General features: G+C 41.6%; 1 protein-coding gene across 2 annotated transcripts in view; it reads left to right on the top strand.

Moving 5' to 3' along the window:
- The first annotated feature begins 5,902 nt into the window (after positions 1–5,902).
- Positions 5,903–20,042, top strand: part of evla (Enah/Vasp-like a) — a 72,148-nt gene continuing 58,008 nt past the window's right edge. Inside the window, exon 1 of one of the 2 annotated variants that reach the window (XM_024429650.2) lies at positions 5,903–6,348. In XM_024429650.2, coding sequence (XP_024285418.1) covers positions 6,344–6,348 — 5 coding nt within the window. In that variant the 5' untranslated portion in view covers positions 5,903–6,343. Of the gene's footprint in view, positions 6,349–13,377; positions 13,759–20,042 lie in introns of those variants that run through there. The other variant, XM_024429649.2, reaches the window with a different exon arrangement.

Here is a 20,042-nt window from a genome sequence, read left to right as displayed (position 1 = left end):
CTGACCTTGTCGTCTTGACTCATGCCTCTTGTTTACTATGAACAAAACATGTAATTCATATTGAAAGCTTTCCCAAAGCCAGGAAAAATAATCGCACCAAGAGTTATCTGTACCACACTGCTAATGTCTGAAATGGACTGGTCATTCATCTGGCGTTTGCTTTATAGTGATAAAAAGTGATGAAAAGTATCCAGAGCATGCATAACATTGGTTATACCTGGGCTGCATTCAGAAGGGCACAACATTGTGGAACGTTCATATGGAAATATACTACGAAGAACAAACATGCCTTTCTGACATGTACGATGAAGAATCACGTCAGCTCTATTCATGTCATTTCTTTTTTTTAAATTAGGCACTTAGCAAATTCCATGTCTGCTAAGCACAAACTTGAACATTGTGAACATTTGGTGCAACTTCCAGCGCGTGTTTACTGTGAACACTTAGGCTGTACCCACTTTAAGTTACAGTTTTAACAGTGGTCAAGTTGGCTAGTGGCTATTTGATCATAATATAGGCTTACCAGAGTGGCCTACCATCAAAATTCATTTCAATGGAAGGAAAGCAGTGAGAAAAGGAGACGGGGGGACCTTTGGGCGGTGCGTGGGAGTCGGTGAAATATATGAACTTTTACCAACTTCATGCAAATCACCAGCGGCGACCGCTGGGCAATGACCAATCATATCGAGTGGTTCCCATGACGAATGTGACGCTATGTGACCCTAGGCTGTAGACTTTCTTCAAATACTTGGATGGAAGCAAATGTAAGTGATTATAACATCATAAGGAATCATGCAAAAAAATGTACAGTTGACAGGAATATGTTAGTTAATGTAGAGACAAATGATTAAGCATATTTTTTTAATTATAAAGTTAACTTACGAAAATCGCGATTTAGCATGCTAGCTGACTAGCTAACATAAGCTAGCTCATTTGAGTTAGACTGCACTGTATGTAAGCTAGTTAGCTAATAATACATCGTTTTTTTTACATTTTCAAAATTTATTTACTTACTTGAATAGGTTCTCCTAGCCATGTGGACGATTGTTAACAGGGGCAGCAAAGTTTGTATGTCACCAGAGTGTTTCTGTACAGCACTTTGAGATATCAGTTGATGTGAGAAGGGCTTTATAAATTCATTTGATTTGATTTTAGAGGATATTACTATTGAACTAGACCTTCATGCAAACTTGCTATGCTGAATTATTGACGCACAATCGAACACGCTGCCACATGCTGCCAGCACGCCCAACAGCGTGTCACAGTGGGCGGCCTAAGCGGCACGCTGCATATTACCGCCATCTAGTGTACAGTACATTCACCGCGAGACTGACCAAAAAGGGTTACTGTCTTCCAGCTGCTGGTGAATCTTGAGTCGCACCGCATTATTTCTACCTCGTGCACAAATTCATGTTGTTACTCCTATAAACAGAGAAAGGGAAATATTATTTGATATTAAAAAAGACCCAAGCCACTAATAACGCAAGCCTAGAGATACACTTTCCTACCAATCTCACAGTATCAAATTTACTGTAGCTTTCTTTTATGCCTGGTACAGCACAGCACGCAGGGCAGCGGAATCGGGTGCACCTAACGCCAACAGCATGTTGGGTTTTTACATAAATGTTTGGCAATCGGTTAGGAATTCCTTGGAGATCGACATGTTGAGCGTGATTGACCAGTTTCATATTGAAAGCTTTCCCAAAGCCAGGAAAAATTATCGCACCAAGAGTTATCTGTACCACACTGCTAATGTCTGAAATGGACTGGTCATTCATCTGGCGTTTGCTTTATAGTGATAAAAAGTGTTGAAAAGTATCCAGAGCATGCATAACATTGGTTATACCTGGGCTGCATTCAGAAGGGCACAACATTGTGGAACGTTCATATGGAAATATACTACGAAGAACAAACATGCCTTTCTGACATGTACGATGAAGAATCACGTCAGCTCTATTCATGTCATTTCTTTTTTTTAAATTAGGCACTTAGCAAATTCCATGTCTGCTAAGCACAAACTTGAACATTGTGAACATTTGGTGCAACTTCCAGCGCGTGTTTACTGTGAACACTTAGGCTGTACCCACTTTAAGTTACAGTTTTAACAGTGGTCAAGTTGGCTAGTGGCTATTTGATCATAATATAGGCTTACCAGAGTGGCCTACCATCAAAATTCATTTCAATGGAAGGAAAGCAGTGAGAAAAGGAGACGGCGGGGGACCTTTGGGCGGTGCGTGGGAGTCGGTGAAATATATGAACTTTTACCAACTTCATGCAAATCACCAGCGGCGACCGCTGGGCAATGACCAATCATATCGAGTGGTTCCCATGACGAATGTGACGCTATGTGACCCTAGGCTGTAGACTTTCTTCAAATACTTGGATGGAAGCAAATGTAAGTGATTATAACATCATAAGGAATCATGCAAAAAAATGTACAGTTGACAGGAATATGTTAGTTAATGTAGAGACAAATGATTAAGCATATTTTTTTAATTATAAAGTTAACTTACGAAAATCGCGATTTAGCATGCTAGCTGACTAGCTAACATAAGCTAGCTCATTTGAGTTAGACTGCACTGTATGTAGCTAGTTAGCTAATAATACATCGTTTTTTTTACATTTTCAAAATTTATTTACTTACTTGAATAGGTTCTCCTAGCCATGTGGACGATTGTTAACAGGGGCAGCAAAGTTTGTATGTCACCAGAGTGTTTCTGTACAGCACTTTGAGATATCAGTTGATGTGAGAAGGGCTTTATAAATTCATTTGATTTGATTTTAGAGGATATTACTATTGAACTAGACCTTCATGCAAACTTGCTATGCTGAATTATTGACGCACAATCGAACACGCTGCCACATGCTGCCAGCACGCCCAACAGCGTGTCACAGTGGGCGGCCTAAGCGGCACGCTGCATATTACCGCCATCTAGTGTACAGTACATTCACCGCGAGACTGACCAAAAAGGGTTACTGTCTTCCAGCTGCTGGTGAATCTTGAGTCGCACCGCATTATTTCTACCTCGTGCACAAATTCATGTTGTTACTCCTATAAACAGAGAAAGGGAAATATTATTTGATATTAAAAAGACCCAAGCCACTAATAACGCAAGCCTAGAGATACACTTTCCTACCAATCTCACAGTATCAAATTTACTGTAGCTTTCTTTTATGCCTGGTACAGCACAGCACGCAGGGCAGCGGAATCGGGTGCACCTAACGCCAACAGCATGTTGGGTTTTTACATAAATGTTTGGCAATCGGTTAGGAATTCCTTGGAGATCGACATGTTGAGCGTGATTGACCAGTTGGTGACAACTGCTCTAGAAAGTTGAGTGAAGTTCAATCTCCTACTTCTCTCTGTGTGCTGATATTTCTTCAGTCCCAGGGGAGCTGCATGGCAGTCTTGGGGCTATTGCTCACCCACACAGCAATGTTCCACAATGTTTGCCTCCTGAACAAAGCCCTGTTTTTGCAGATCTAAACATAATTGGACATATGCAGATGTGACAAGTTACCATAACAAAGTAACCAAGATGGAATTATTTAATTTGAGGGGTCATTCCCTATGAGCACAAGAGATTAAAAAGACATTGAAAAACATTTTTGGTTGAAAAGACATTGAAAATATGTATTTTCAACATCTTGTGCTCACTGGGCTGGTCTTATCAAGGCAAAACCCAAATGCAGATACAGGGGGTAGATGGTTGGAGTCTTACAATGTTTATTTATTCAAAGGGGAAGGCAAGAGCATGGTGGTGGACAGGCAAAAAGGTCAAAACCAGATCAGAGTCCAGGAGGCACAGAGTGGCCGATAGGCTCGTGGTCAAGGCATGCAGAATGGTCAGGCAGACAGACGGGTACAAAGTCCAGAAACAGGCAAGGGTCAAAACCAGGAGGCCTAGAAAAAGGAGAATGCAAAAAGCAGGAGAAACCACTGGTTGACTTGGAAACATACAAGATGAACTGGCACAGAGAGATGGGAAACACAGGGATAAATACACTGGGGAATACAAGCAACACCTGGAGGGTGTGGAGACAATAACAAGGACAGGTGAAACTGATCAGGGTGTGACAGGTCTTCTCTTTTGTATATCATTATTAGAGAAGATGATTTGTTTAGAGTGGGTGTGGAACGTGGCTAGGGGTTCCGCTAGGGGTTCCACCCCTCGACAATATTCTGCTGAAAAGGCAGCGTGCGAAATTCAAAAATATTAAATAACAAGTGCAATACACCAAATGAAAGATACACTTCTTGTTAATCTACCCATCGTGTCTGATTTAAAAAAGGCTTTACAGCAAAAGCACAACATCAGATTATGTTAGGTCAGAGCCAAGTCACAAAAACACACACAGCCATTTCTCCAGCCAAAGAGAGGAGTCATATAAAAAGCAGAAATAGAGATAAAATTAATCACTAACCTTTGATGATCTTCATCAGATGACACGCATAGGACATCATGTTTACACAATACATGTATGTTTTGTTCGATAAAGTGCATATTTATATCCAAAAATCTCAGTTTACATTGGCGTGCCTGTTAAATTCAGTAATGTTTTGCTTCCAAAATATCCGGTGATTTTGCTGAGAGCCACATCAATTTACAGAAATACTCATAATAAACATTGATAAAAGATACAAGTGTTATTCACAGAATTAAAGATAGATTTCTCCTTAATACAACCGCTGTATCAGATTTCAAAAAAACTTTACGGAAAAAGCAAACCTGAGTAAGGCGCTCGGAGACCAAACCAGCCAAAGAAATATCTGCCATGTTGGAGTCAACATTAGTCAGAAATAGCATTATAAATATTCACTTACCTTTGATGATCTTCATCAGAATGCACTCCCATGAATCCCAGTTCCACAATAAATGTTTGATTTGTTGTTTCATCATTTATATCCAAATTCCTCCTTGTTGTTAGCGCGTTCAGCCCAGTAATCCATCTTCATGAGGAGCAAACACTAGGTCCAGACAAAGTCCAAAAGTTCCGTTACAGTCCTTAGAAACATGTCAAACGATGTAAAGAATCAATCTTTAGGATGTTTTTAACATGAATCTACAATAATGTTCCAACCGGAGAATTCCTTTGTCTGTAGAAAAGCAATGGAACATGAACTACCTCTCACGTGAACGAGCGGCACGAGTTTGTGGCACTCTGCCAGACCACTGACTCAAAGAGCTCTTATGAGCCCCTCCTTTACAGTAGAAGCCTCAAACAAGTTTCTAAAGATGGTTGACATCTAGTGGAAGTCTTAGGAAGTGCAATTTGATCCCATAGACACTGGGTTTTCGATAGGCCAAGCTTTAAAAAACTACAAACCTCAGATTTCCCACTTCCTGGTTGGATTCTTCTCAGGTTTTCGCATGCCATATGAGTTCTGTTATACTCACAGACATCATTCAAACAGTTTTAGAAACTTCAGCGTGTTTTCTATCCAAATCTACTAATAATGCATATATTAGCAACTTGGACTGAGTAGCAGGCAGTTTACTCTGGACACGCTTTTCATCCAAAGGTAAAAATGCTGCACCCTATCCCAAACAGGTTAAAGACATTGGAAGCCTTGCAGGGTTGGTTGTTGTCATTGTTTGGGTGTATGGAAACGGATGCAGAACACCCCCATTCAGAGTGAATGTAAAATGGTTTATGAATACACGTATGAATACAGTAAACACAGTGTTTGACAGTAAACACCATTTTTTGGGACTGATTTTTGGTCCTCTTCTTGATTTACATTTTGAAATTCCAAAGTTTATTTTAGGTGTGATGAAATGATTGGGAAAGGAAAGGTCATATTCGAATATAATCGAATTATATTGTTCTGAGAGAGAGCGTGTGAGAGAGAGAGAGAGACAGATGAGGGGGAGGAGGAGTAAGATGAATAGGATGCTTTTCTCGGTGGTCGTCGCAAGTGGGCAGCAATGGACCGGTCGCATGCTGATGTCGGCTATTTTATGAAATCTCCACTTTCCAAAATACCAGAAATACGGAGAAAATATGGCAACTCAGAGGCGCAGTCAACCACAATCCCCCCGTCTTCTAATTGAGACAACAGCGACCATCTTTTGAACATGGAATTAAGGATGCAAGAGAATAAACGGAGTGCAAAGCTTTTGAGAGAGAAAGAGAACGTTCGTATCCTCACATTGCATTTCAGCAACAGACTGACATTGCATTGCCAACAGGCATACATAATTGGTGTAGCCTACATTGGTGAATGATCTTTTAGTTATAGTGAATTAGAACGTTCTGCTTTACAAGGTAAAGCTGACAGGTAAACATCCACATACGTCCATTTTTTTCATGTCATCGTCTCATTGAATAGGAGAGAAAAATGAGGTAAGCAATTGCGCATGTGTTGGGTTTGCATTGTGGCATCATTTGTCAGAACGCGACATGTTCCTTTATAGTAATGTGTATGTGAACGTTTCCACTATATATTGTATATCAGTCATCACAACATGGTAGGCTACATTTTCAAAGTAGCCAATTCATACATTAGATAATTTAAACAATAGACAAATCCATTATTTGTGAAGGATCACTGGTAAAATGAACTACAAACCCCTTTCTGCGTTTGCAAACATTGCTGCACGAGGGCGATTCGCGCAAATTGGTGGCAGAACAAGGGTGCTGTTCTTCTAGAATGCCAGCAAAACAAACTATATTTACATGTTGCTTAGGTGTGCATTTCACATTACTTTTGAGGCTCGTAAGAATGTCCTGCTTAATATGTTTGTTTTTTAAGTATAATGGCTCTTTGGCCATTTTACTGGTCTAGCTAACAATTGATGCATCCAAAATAGTAATTTTGTAAAGATCCCAAACAAATAGTCTTAGCAATTGTTCAAGCAAGAAGCAAAACATCACTGTAAGCAAAACCCCAAAATGTTTTTGTTTCGAAGGAATAACTTAAATATAGCCTATGTTGAATGGCCACAGATGGTGATGGCTTTCTTACTGCCGCCAATAGTCGTGCGTGAAGTCAGTGTGTCCTGTACAGGAAAGGGGTCTACAGAACTATGGAATCAACCTTTTTTCCTACTCTAGTCCATAGCATACTATTCCATTAATCTTTCTTCTGTACACACCTATCCATTTCCTTTATTGGATTGTCTGCATGAAATAGCAATGTCATTGAAAGGAGACCACACAAACTATATTATTGACTGGTTTAGCTGCATTTATTTATTTTTCTTTAGGGGGTAGATCAGCTTTAATAATGCAGATAGACTAGCTTCCATCAATGTAACTGTCTGCATCAATTCCAATCCCCCATATTTTTTGTAAATGTATAAAATGCAGTGCCTACGGAAATTATTCAAACCCCTTGACGTTCCACATTTCGATACATTACAGCTTTGTTCTAAAATGAATTAAATAGTTTGTCCCTCATTCTACACACAATACCCCATTAATGGAAAGCAATAACAGGTTTTTAGAAATGATTGCAAATTTATTTTTTAAAAGTACAAAAAACAGATCACATTTACATATGTATTCAGACCCTTAACTCATTAACACCTTTGGTAGGGATTACAGCCTCGAGTCTTCTTGGGTATGACGCTACAAGCTTGGCACATCTGTATTTGGGGAGTTTCTCCCATTCTTCTCTGCAGATCCTCTCAAGCTCTGTCAGGTTGGATTGGGAGTCTCTCCAGAGATGTTAGATCGGATTCAATTCCGGGCTCTGGCGAGGCCACTTGGCTGTGTGCTTAGGGTCGTTTTCCAGTTGGAAGGTGTACATTCTCCCCAGTCTGAGGTCCTGATTGCTTTGGAGCATGTTTTCATCAAGGATCTCTCTGTACTTTGCTCCGTTCATCTTTCTCTCGATCCTGACTAGTCTCCCAATCCCTGCCGCTGAAAAACATCCCCACAGCATGATGCTACCACCACCATGCTTCACCACAGAGATGGTGTCAGGTTTCCTCCAGACGTGACATTTGGCATTCAGTTCAATCTTGGTTTCATCAGACCAGATAATCTTGTTTCTCATGGTCTGAGTCCTTTAGGGGCCTTTTGGCAAATTTCAAGTGGGTAGTCATGTGCCTTTTACCGAGAAGCGGCTTCCGTCTGGCCACTCTACCATAAAGGCCTGATTAGTGGTGTGCTGAGATGGTTGTCCTTCTGGAAGGTTCTCCCATCTCCACAGAAGAGCTCTGGAGCGCTGTCAGAGTGACAATCGGGTTCTTGGTCACCTCCCTGAGGCCCTTCTCCCCTGATTGCTCAGTTTTGCCAGGCGGCCAGCTCTAGGAAGAGTCTTGGTGGTTCCAAACATCTTCCATTTAAGAATGACGGAGGTCACTGTGTTCTTGGGGACCTTCAATGTTGCATAAATGTTTTTGTACCCTTTCCCAGATGTGTGCCTCGCCACAGTCCTGTCTCTACGGACAATTCATTCGACCTCATGGCTTGGTTTTTGCTCTGACATGCACTGTCAACTGTGGGACCTTATATAGACAGTTGTGTGCCTTTCCAAATCATGTCTAATCAATTGAATTTACCACAGGTGGACTCCAATCAAGTTGTAGAAATGATCGATGGAAACATGATGCACCTGAGCTCAATTTTGAGTCTCATAGCAAAAGGTCTGAATACTTATGAAAATAAGGTATTTCAATTTTTAATAAGTTTGCAAAAATTTCTAAAACCTGTTTTTGTTTTGTCATTATAGGTTGTGAGTAGATTGATGAGGAAAACATGTCATTTAATCAATTTTAGAATAAGGCTGTAACTTAAACTTAAAAATGTGGAAGATCTAGCAAGATCTTATCTATTTTTGCCAACTGTCTATTAAAATGTATTGTAGTAAGATCATTTATTTATTTTGGGATATAAATATCGAGTATGTCCACTTCACCGTCACACTATTTATTGGTAACCTACACAGTAAATGTAAAAGTTGTATTTTTTAGTGATCCAATATCTAGCTGCATCATTATGGTAGATCAGCTCAGTCAACAAACAACAACACACCTAAAGATTAGTAGAGACAATAGAATGATTGAGAGCTTTGACACAAATTACAGTTCTCAGCTCTCTGGGTAGAGAAAGAATATTGTAAGGCTACTGCCTTAAAGTGTCAAATAAATCCTGTGCCCTGTGGGTCAATTGTATTTTGGGACCTTTGGTTATGTTGGTATGCAGCAGGCTATACAGTCACCAAGACCTGAATACTCTATGGAAAAATACAGTAGGGAGTCTCTGTAAATTTATCTGTGCAATCTCTATCTGCTTGTGAAAACCAAAGCAATAATTCAAGAGATTTTTAAAAATGTAACTAGGCATGTCAGTTAAGAACACATTCTTATTTACAATGATGCCTTACCAGGTAACAGTGGGTTAACTGCCTTGTTCAGGGGTAGAACAAAAGATTTTTACCTTGTCAGCTCTGGGAATCGATCCACCAATGCTCTAACCACTAGGCTATCTGCTGCTCCAGATTTGAAGCTTTGGATATTGTTTTTTTCCCCCAAATCAAATCAAATCAAATTTTATTTGTCACATACACATGGTTAGCAGATGTTAATGCGAGTGTAGCGAAATGCTTGTGCTTCTAGTTCCGACAATGCAGTAATAACCAACAAGTAATCTAACTAACAATTCCAAAACTACTGTCTTATACACAGTGTAAGGGGATAAAGAATATGACATAAGGATATATGAATGAGTGATGGTACAGAGCAGCATAGGCAAGATACAGTAGATGGTATCGAGTACAGTATATACATATGAGATGAGTATGTAAACAAAGTGGCATAGTTAAAGTGGCTAGTGATACATGTATTACATAAGGATACAGTCGATGATATAGAGTACAGTATACACGTATGCATATGAGATGAATAATGTAGGGTAAGTAACATTATATAAGGTAGCATTGTTTAAAGTGGCTAGTGATATATTTACATCATTTCCCATCAATTCCCATTATTAAAGTGGCTGGAGTTGAGTCAGTGTCAGTGTGTTGGCAGCAGCCACTCAATGTTATTGGTGGCTGTTTAACAGTCTGATGGCCTTGAGATAGAAGCTGTTTTTCAGTCTCTCGGTCCCAGCTTTGATGCACCTGTACTGACCTCGTCTTCTGGATGATAGCGGGGTGAACAGGCAGTGGCTCGGGTGGTTGATGTCCTTGATGATCTTTATGGCCTTCCTGTAACATCGGGTGGTGTAGGTGTCCTGGAGGGCAGGTAGTTTGCCCCCGGTGATGCGTTGTGCAGACCTCACTACCTTCTGGAGAGCCTTACGGTTGAGGGCGGAGCAGTTGCCGTACCAGGCGGTGATACAGCCCGCCAGGATGCTCTCGATTGTGCATCTGTAGAAGTTTGTGAGTGCTTTTGGTGACAAGCCGAATTTCTTCAGCCTCCTGAGGTTGAAGAGGCGCTGCTGCGCCTTCTTCACGATGCTGTCTGTGTGAGTGGACCAATTCAGTTTGTCTGTGATGTGTATGCCGAGGAACTTAAAACTTGCTACCCTCTCCACTACTGTTCCATCGATGTGGATAGGGGGTGTTCCCTCTGCTGTTTCCTGAAGTCCACAATCATCTCCTTAGTTTTGTTGACGTTGAGTGTGAGGTTATTTTCCTGACACCACACTCCGAGGGCCCTCACCTCCTCCCTGTAGGCCATCTCGTCGTTGTTGGTAATCAAGCCTACCACTGTTGTGTCGTCCGCAAACTTGATGATTGAGTTGGAGGCGTGCGTGGCCACGCAGTCGTGGGTGAACAGGGAGTACAGGAGAGGGCTCAGAACGCACCCTTGTGGGGCCCCAGTGTTGAGGATCAGCGGGGAGGAGATGTTGTTGCCTACCCTCACCACCTGGGGGCGGCCCGTCAGGAAGTCCAGTACCCAGTTGCACAGGGCGGGGTCGAGACCCAGGGTCTCGAGCTTGATGACGAGCTTGGAGGGTACTATGGTGTTGAATGCCGAGCTGTAGTCGATGAACAGCATTCTTACATAGGTATTCCTCTTGTCCAGATGGGTTAGGGCAGTGTGCAGTGTGGTTGAGATTGCATCGTCTGTGGACCTATTTGGGTGGTAAGCAAATTGGAGTGGGTCTAGGGTGTCAGGTAGGGTGGAGGTGATATGGTCCTTGACTAGTCTCTCAAAGCACTTCATGATGACGGATGTGAGTGCTACGGGGCGGTAGTCGTTTAGCTCAGTTACCTTAGCTTTCTTGGGAACAGGAACAATGGTGGCCCTCTTGAAGCATGTGGGAACAGCAGACTGGTATAGGGATTGATTGAATATGTCCGTAAACACACCGGCCAGCTGGTCTTCGCATATTCTCTGACAGATGGACACAGGTGTAGTTCCTTGTCCTATACTCTTTGTTTTTAGATATTCGCTCATCAGCATGTGCAGGGCACTCTTTTGTGTGTGAACTATTTGTGCTTGCACATGTGATTGTCTTCATGGTGACAGTGATGGCATGTATGGCTGTATATGCGCTCATAGAGCTGTATAGAGCGAAGAGTTATGGCTTTATATTAACACAGTCGAATGCCCTACAGCGGTCAAATGTTATGTTCCCACGAAGTACATCAGACTAATATTAAACATGGGTAGCTATCAGACTAACCCTAGTGTACACACACACACACATGCACACACCACGTGTGGTCATGCTTTCTTTGTAGCCATTTGGCACCACTGTGACGTTGTTATAGGCCTAAGGCACAGCTTTCCATTTACCCCAAATGATGAAAGATAGATAAGGTACATCCTGATAAACACTGCACAGAAAAATGTCACATTGTTCTAAGGATACATCCCCATGCCTCCAAATCTGCTGGAGTGTAACATCACTGAAACGCAGTTGATACATGTTTGACAAGTTGATGCATCTCATTTAACACCATAGCATACATGTATTATATGATTCATATATTGTCTCATTGTATAGAGGGATGAATGTGTGCAAGTGTCTTATATCATGCTTTTTGAAGCTCTCCATGTGTCCTGTAGCCTATGTCTGGCCAGAGGCTGTTCTTTCAGTCAGGAAGCCGAAGGGAAGTCTTACATCTTCAGGAAACAAGGTGACTGGAAAGATTTAATTAAATGATTTATTCAACCTCAGTGCTTCCATTGCAGCCACTGCACTCCACTGCTGTCCTATGCACGGCTATTTATAGCTTTAGCATTAGTGTTTTATCATGCTATGATGACTTTGTATTCTCCCTGCCAGCCATACTCAGTCATTGCATATGGAGAAAATCTCCTGGGAAACGTTAATGCCGAATGATTTTTGAGCGCGGTTACCACGGTGACTCATCTGCTGGGAAAAAAGGTAGCTGGCGATGTGAAAACGCTGAGTTATAGGTTTTCCTGCAGGCTTTTCAGATTAGTGGCTTCTCGTGTGATCCAGCTCGACAAGCCCTAACCTTATCATATGCATCGTATTCTACTAAGATGATGTCCTCTGCAGTTTATTGATGAAGATCCAGATTCCGCTTCTTGTATTCCCACTCCATGTAGAAACCAACCATACATGTAGAAGAGTCCTTATTTTGCATGTTGTTTTCAGTGTGTGTGTGTGTGTGTGTGTGTGTCAGGATCATCATCAGAACAGACCCAATACACCCTGGTTCGACTGTCTTTTGGACTATAGATTCCCACTAGCATATTGTTTCATTGTAGTAGCAATTAACCCTATATATGGCTCCTTGAAGGCTCCTTGAAGCAATGAACCTAAACCCTCCTTTGCAGGGCTGAGAGAATGCTTTTTGTTTTCCACACTTTGCTTTGTTGCATAGCAGTTTATTGACCTATGCTTGCATCAGACTGATGGAATCTCATTGAGGAAGAATTCCCCTAGTTTACGATGCCATAAATAACTGCAGTAACACTAAGTGTAGAAGCTGTGCAGTGGCAAATAGGTCAAGTGAAAGTCATGAAAAACCTGCTTATCCATATTAGGCATATTAGGTTCTGACAGAAATTAGGCTAAATGACCAGAGTTTTAATTTATTTGGCAACAGAATGAAATTAATCAAATGTTAATGTGAAATTGTGTAGGTATTTCAGCAAACATACTAAATCTAAGATAGGTGCATGTGTGACAGTGTTGCCAGGAGACATTTTTACAAGTTCCTATCATGCCGTTAGACTAGTCCCTGATCTGCTGTTTGGCATTGACAAAGACTATAGTCGTTGGCTATAGAACACAAACAGATCTGGGACCAGGCTATCATGCCGTGCTTATACACTGGTTACAGGGATCATGTGGCTTTTCAGTGCTTTCAATGGGCGAGACTCCTCAGAAGCAGATAGGCTATACAGACCTCCAATCCTTTGAGTGGACGTGGGTATAGGCAAGGTGACTGGGCTGGCGTGATCACATGTTCTCTGTTCTCTCTCTCATTCTCTCTCTCTGACTCTCTCTTACTGACTTTCTCGCACGCACTTGCTATCGCCTTCTCTCTCTCTCTTTCCCTTCCTCTCTCACTCTCAGACAAACACACTGTCACGCTCACCTCTTCCATTTCTCTTCACTCACTCTCTAAGCCAGCTGCACTCTTTTTCCTTCACATCAGTTTAATGAGGATCCTTGTGCTTCTAGAATGATTATTTATTTTTACCTGTCTGAAGAAGATAGAAGATGAGGTGTGCGTTCCTCATACTCTCCAGTCTCACTAATGCTTTCCTTTCCATGTAATCGCTGCCACTTTTCATTTTATGCAAAAGGATTTCACTTCTACCTCCTCCATTGACACCACCTGCCAACCATGTATTCCTTTGATGACTTCGGGTAAGGATAATTGCTTTCTCACTGTGTTGCTTTTGCCTTGTCCATCTGCCTCAGAATTTTCTGTTTATAGTATATGTTCAGGAATAGGCTTGACTTTCTCATCCAAGATGAGAAATGGTTTTGGTAGCTAGTTATTAAAAATAACACTGAAGTTGCTCTCTGTCACAGGGTGGCAGGTAGCCTAGTGGTTAGAGTGTTGGGCCAATAACCAAAAGGTTGCTAGATCAAATCCCCGAGCTGACAAGGTAAAAATTCTCCTTCTGCCCCTGAAGTAGTCAGTTAACCCACTGTCATTGTAAATTTGTTCTTAACTGACTTGCCTAGTTAAATAATAAATAAATAGTTCAATATTTTACTATTCAGGTGTGACATGTGATTGGACAACAATGTAAATACAATAATATCAAATGTTTATGGCCTAGAAGAAAATGGTTTTGGTAGGTAGTTCCTATACAAAACGGAATCTCTGTTTTCAGCTCGGTAAGAAACCATTGGCTGTTTGTGTCAGTAAAAACACTGAACAGTTCCAAGGAGTGTTTCCTTCAATCCACTGAGCTGAGACTACAGCCAGCTGTTCAGAGGAATGAGTTTGATAAATCTCTCCATTCTTCCCAGAGGAAAAGGAGATGAGTTTCAATCAGTGTGTTAGCTTTGCCTCAGAGAGGACTGATCCCATCTTCGCTTGTGTACAGACTGTCCATGCTCAGGAATACTAAGCTAATGCTAATTTGTGTAGTATGGTGGGATTCCCACCACAAGCTAGCTGGGTCTCAAAAACAAAGGAGATTAGAAAGACTGGGACCAGGGTTGGGGTCAATTCCATTTCAATTCAGTCAATTAGGGGAATAGGAATACTTCTTGAATTGAAATGGAATTGGCCCTGACTAGGACATGGTGATTTGTGAGGATTGGATTTTTAGGGTTGTGTTCATTAAGTGCCAAACGGAAGGAAAAACCGGAGTTAAACAGGGAAGGACATCCTGGAGATTTCACTACAGAGTGCCCTATTGAACACAACCCAGGTGATGTCGTCAGTATGCGGGAAGAATAACCTAGGGATGCTTTATATGACATCACTGGGATTTTACAACCTCGTTGTGTTTGTGCATTGTTTGTTGATTTGAAGGAGGGGAATGTAGCTGTTTTATGACTTTCTTGATAAGGTCCAATGCCATGTTTCACACATAGGACTGTGGACAAATCTTACAACTGACTGTAGGCACAATGATGCCAGGAGTAACAGTTTTAGGAACATTGTCACTTGACAAACTGAATGCATTTACTGCCAAAGTGAACTCAGTTGGAGACCGCTGAACATTTTAATGGTATAATAACAAGCTTATAATATATATTATCCTTATGAGCTTGTGAAAATTGCATTTGGTCGAAAATAACAGTCCATATAGAATGACAAGCATATAGATTTCACTCTGGTCAGGGATCTGCATTCAGGAGGCACAACAGGGCCTGACAACCCTGGGGAGCTTTGCTGTTGCTGAACCTGCAGTTATTGGCTTTTAAACTACCTCAGCCTCTCTCTCCCACCTCTCTAACCCTAACTCCCCCTGCTCTCGTTCTCTCTCTCTGGCATTCTCTCCCCCTCTGCTATCTTCCTTACCTTTCAGTTGACGACTGACCCATAACATCAAACAGATAAGTTGTGTTAGCTGCTAGCCTAACTCCCTAGTGGTAGTGCTTCCTCAGGCCCTTAACTAGCTAGTCGCTACAGTACCAAATTAGCTGCATTTCCCTTTAAGGATAATGATTAGTGACAGATAGGGACCTGCATTTACAGAGGGCTTGGGGTGGGGGAAGGGCTGGATCCAGTAGCCATGTGTCTACTACTTACTTACCCCTTTCTTATCCTTGGTGATCACACACCATGTCATTACTGCAATTCCTTAAAGTTTGGAAGACTTGAGATGACCCACCCATCTCTGATGTGTCTCTCTCCAATGTTTGATACCAACAATATCTTTGCCACAGGCTATATGTTAGCATCGTGGATCAGTTTTTTTTTATTCCTGGAGCGACAGAGTCACTTATAGTAATTCAGCTTGACAATGGCCTATGTTCAGCCTAGTTCGTCCCAATACTCAGCCCATCCAATCCTAACTGAGGAGGACTAATTTAACCAATCCAAAACAGTGGTTCAACCCATAGTGGTGCTCTCACCCTCAGCGACTCCATGTCAACTAGTCAGAGTATAGCGTAGCTATCATAATAACATTTGAGATTGTTCCGCTTTTTTTCTGACACAACAAGAAATTGTGTTATTGAGGGTGTAGAGGGTTGGAGGACGAAGCATGGGACGGCTCATCCACACAGTGCAGTTTAGAGACGGCCCTATGGCTCATATGTCAACCACCCACCATTACTCAAATCACAACATTCCATTTCCAATTAAGTTGTATGTGTCATGGTACTTTATGTCTACTGAGATGCGTGTATGTGTGTGTGCTTGCGTGTACAGTGCATTCAAAACGTTTTCAGACCCCTTGACTTTTTCCACATTTTGTTACGTTAAAATGGATTAAACCGTGTTTTTTACTCATCAATCTACACACAATACCCAATAATGACGAAGCAAAAACAGGTTTTTAGAAATGTTTGCAAATGTATTAAACATAAAAAGCTTAAAGATCACATTTACATAAGTATTTAGACCCTTTACTCAGTACTTTGTTGAAGCACCTTTGGCAGCGATTACAGCCTTGAGTCTTCTTGGGTATGACGCTACATGCTTGGCAAACCTGTATTTGGGGAGTTTCTCCCATTCTTTCTGCAGTTCCTCTCAAGCTCTGTCAGGTTGGATGGAGCGTGTCGCTGCACAGCTATTTTCAGGTCTCTCTAGAGATGTTAGATCGGGCTCAAGTCTGGGCTCTGGCTGGGCCCCTGAAGGACATTCAGAGACTTGTCCTGAAGCCACTCCTGCGTTGTTTTGGCTATGTGCTTAGGATCGTTTTCCTGTTGGAAGAACCCTCCAGTCTCAGGTTCTGAGCGCTCTTGAGGAGGTTTTCATCAATGATTTCTCTATACTTTGCTTTGTTCATTTTCCCCTCAATCCTGACTAGTCTCCCAATCCCTGCCAGTGAAAAACATCCCCACAGCATGATGCTACCACCACCATGCTTCACCGTAGGGATGGTGCCAGGTTTCCTCCAGACATGACACTTGGCAGCCAGGACAAAGAGTTTCATCTTGGTTTCATCAGACCAGAGAATTTTGTTTCGCATGGTCTGAGTTCTTCAGGTACCTTTTTGCAAACTCCAAGCGGGCTGTCAAATGGCTTTCGTTTGGCCACTCGACCATAAAGACCTGATTGGTGGAGTGATGCCGAGATGTCCATCTGGAAGGTTGTTCTGTCAGAGTGGCCATCTGGTTCTTGGTCACCCAATGGCCCTTCTCCTCCGATTGCTCAGTTTTGGCTGGGTGGCCAGCTCTAGGAAGAGTCTTGGTAGTTCCAAACTCCTTCCATTTAAGAATGATGGAGTCCAATGTGTTCTTGGGGACCTTCAATGCTGCAGAATTTTTTTTGTACCCTTACCCAGATCTGTGCCTCAACACAATCCTGTCTCAGAGCACTATGGACAATTCCTTCGACGTCATGGCTTGCTCAGACATGCGCTGTCAACTGTGGGACCTGTATATAGACAGGTGTGGGCCTTTCCAAATCAAGTCCAATCAATTGAATTTACCACAGGTGGACCCCAATAAGGTTGTAGAGACATCTCAAGGATGATCAAAGGATACATGATGCACCTGAGCTCAATTCGAGTCTCATAGCAAAAGGTCTGAATACTTGTAAATATTTTTATTTATTTATTTATTTTTTGTAAAAAAATGTGCTAACGTTTCTCAAAACCTTTTTTTGTTTTGGCATTATGGGGTATTGTGTGTAGATTGATGAGGATGTGTATTTATTTCAATGATTTTTAATGAAGGCTGATACATAACAAAATGTGGAAAAAGTCAAGGGGTCCGAATACTTTCCGAATGCAATGTATATGATTGTCTGTATGTAGACTAATTGACTTGCGTGCCAGACAGATCAACTATATGTACTTGACGTTATTCAGATGGCCCCCTTCCACAAGGTGACAAATGCAAAGTGCAAACACTCATCACTCCATCATCGTCCTATTATCTTCATTGTAAATCCAGTGCTGGATGGCACAGCAAGGGGCATCCCAATTAAAACAGACTATACGAACAGACCCTGCATGCTGGGTGGCCATGGCGACAGCTCGCTGCTGGCTGGTTTAAGGGAAGAGTGTGTGTGTGTGTGTGTGTGTGTGTGTGTGTGTGTGTGTGTGCGCGCATGCGCAAGCAATCTGTAAATTCTCAGTGTGTGTATGTTTGGTCTACACCCTGTCACAGCTGGGTGGGGGGTTGGGGTAGGATATAGGCTAATATCCCAGAGGCAAACAGAAGAACAACAGGAGGACAACAGCACTCAGGGGGTGATGCCTACAGGAGCAGCACTACTAGGAGCATCAGCCATCTGTAATATCACAAGCCGTCTGCAGCAGGCCCTACAACAGGCCTTTCAGTGACCTCATCGTCGCTAATCTCTTTGTTGCTGGATTTGTGTTTACTCTGCACTCAGACTAGAAAAAAAGGGGCATATTTGGGGGGGTTTGTGAGAGTCCCCTCTTAATGAAAAAAAAAACAGTTTTATGACTACTGTCAAGTTGTTCCCTGATGGGTTTGAATAATCTTTTGAGGATAATAAAACAACTGATCTGTAGAGTTACATTTAAAGTGTGGTATGGCATTCTGGAAGCAAGCCCAGTAATGTGACAGTTTTGCAACAAAAACAAAGAAGGTGTTTTTCAAAAAGAAGTGGTTTTTTTGTAATCAATATGGATAGCCACCAGCTCCAAGCACTACGGTTCTACATGCCTCAGAGTGTCAGTGATTCTGGACTCTTCTACAGCAACTACTCAGCCAGGTTGGTTGTGCATTCATTTGGCAACACTTCATGATCATTAATGAATAAGCATGAATACATGTTTTTTTTAACAGTTTGCAAGTTGTTAAAAAGTATTAATAAGCATTTATACATATTAGCATTTGTAATGTCTAATTCATTAATGTTTTTAAGAAGAATAACCAACACATTTTACTATGACCAATTGGCAACTGTTAGGGAGTTAATGAGAGTGACTTAGTTATTCTAAACAAAAAACTAAAACATTGTAAACTTCTAATGCTAATGTCACTATAGATTATAATGCATACAGCAGCAAATCCCCTGGTGTTAAAATGTTAAATGGACCTTAAATATGCTGGATTCATCTCTCAGTATTCTACCATTTAAAAACAATATTTTATTATTGATTGAAAGGCATTTATTTCACTGGAATTGTAATGCAAACACAAATGTTTTGCAGATGTAAGTGGTTGACAGAACTTTTGAACATTTCTATTTTGACCTACTGAGTACTAACAAAGGTAGCTTCTTCATCCAGGGAATGACAGATGGACTTGACTGAAATGACGTGGAAAATTACTAAAATGACCTTGTGACTGAAATGACTGCCTGACTAAAATGACCATGTGTCTGAAATGACACATCCAAAGGAATACTTCTAATATAGTCTCTAATCATTCTAATCATTCTAACCCCCTGGTGTTAACATTATATGTTAAAGCAACCAACATCCACCCACTGATCATGATAAGAATAGAACAGCATGTGAATGCTACACTGAACAATCTTTTTTCAGGGTGCACTATATTCTCTGAATCTCTGAAAAGACACTGTATAAGGAACCATGTTTAATTTACACTCGTATTGAAGCACGGCTTCAGGCTAAACTCAACTCCAATGCCCTTCTTATGTTCCTCCTGAAAAGATGGATGGAATGTTTTGTTGCTGTCCCAGATGGAGATGGCTGTATACAGTGAAGACTACTGTTCACCTGGTTTCAGATCTGTTTGTGCTGTCTATAATAGGAGTTGGCTATACAGCACAAGTGATCATGAATACAGTACAACTAATTTGGGACCAGGCTTACAGTAGCCTTCACTTTCCTTTAAGCATGCATTGTGCATATGACATCATGCTGGTTGCTTAGTGAGTACTGCTTCCTCCTGATTTGGCTCGCACCAAGGCTCAAACCCAGGACATCTGCCTTGCTAGCACACATAACCACCCTCCCAAAGCATCTTACCAGTCAGCAACACTTGAAAAGCTAGCTATTTGCTGGTGCAAGTTGGGACTCTTCAAGCTGAGGAGTAAGTTTCACACATCCCCATGTGATACACATACATTAGAG

This window comes from Oncorhynchus tshawytscha, linkage group LG24 (genome assembly GCF_018296145.1).
Source record: "Oncorhynchus tshawytscha isolate Ot180627B linkage group LG24, Otsh_v2.0, whole genome shotgun sequence".
Classification (NCBI taxonomy): Eukaryota; Metazoa; Chordata; class Actinopteri; order Salmoniformes; family Salmonidae; genus Oncorhynchus; species Oncorhynchus tshawytscha.
This window is presented reverse-complemented; position numbering and strand designations above follow the sequence as displayed.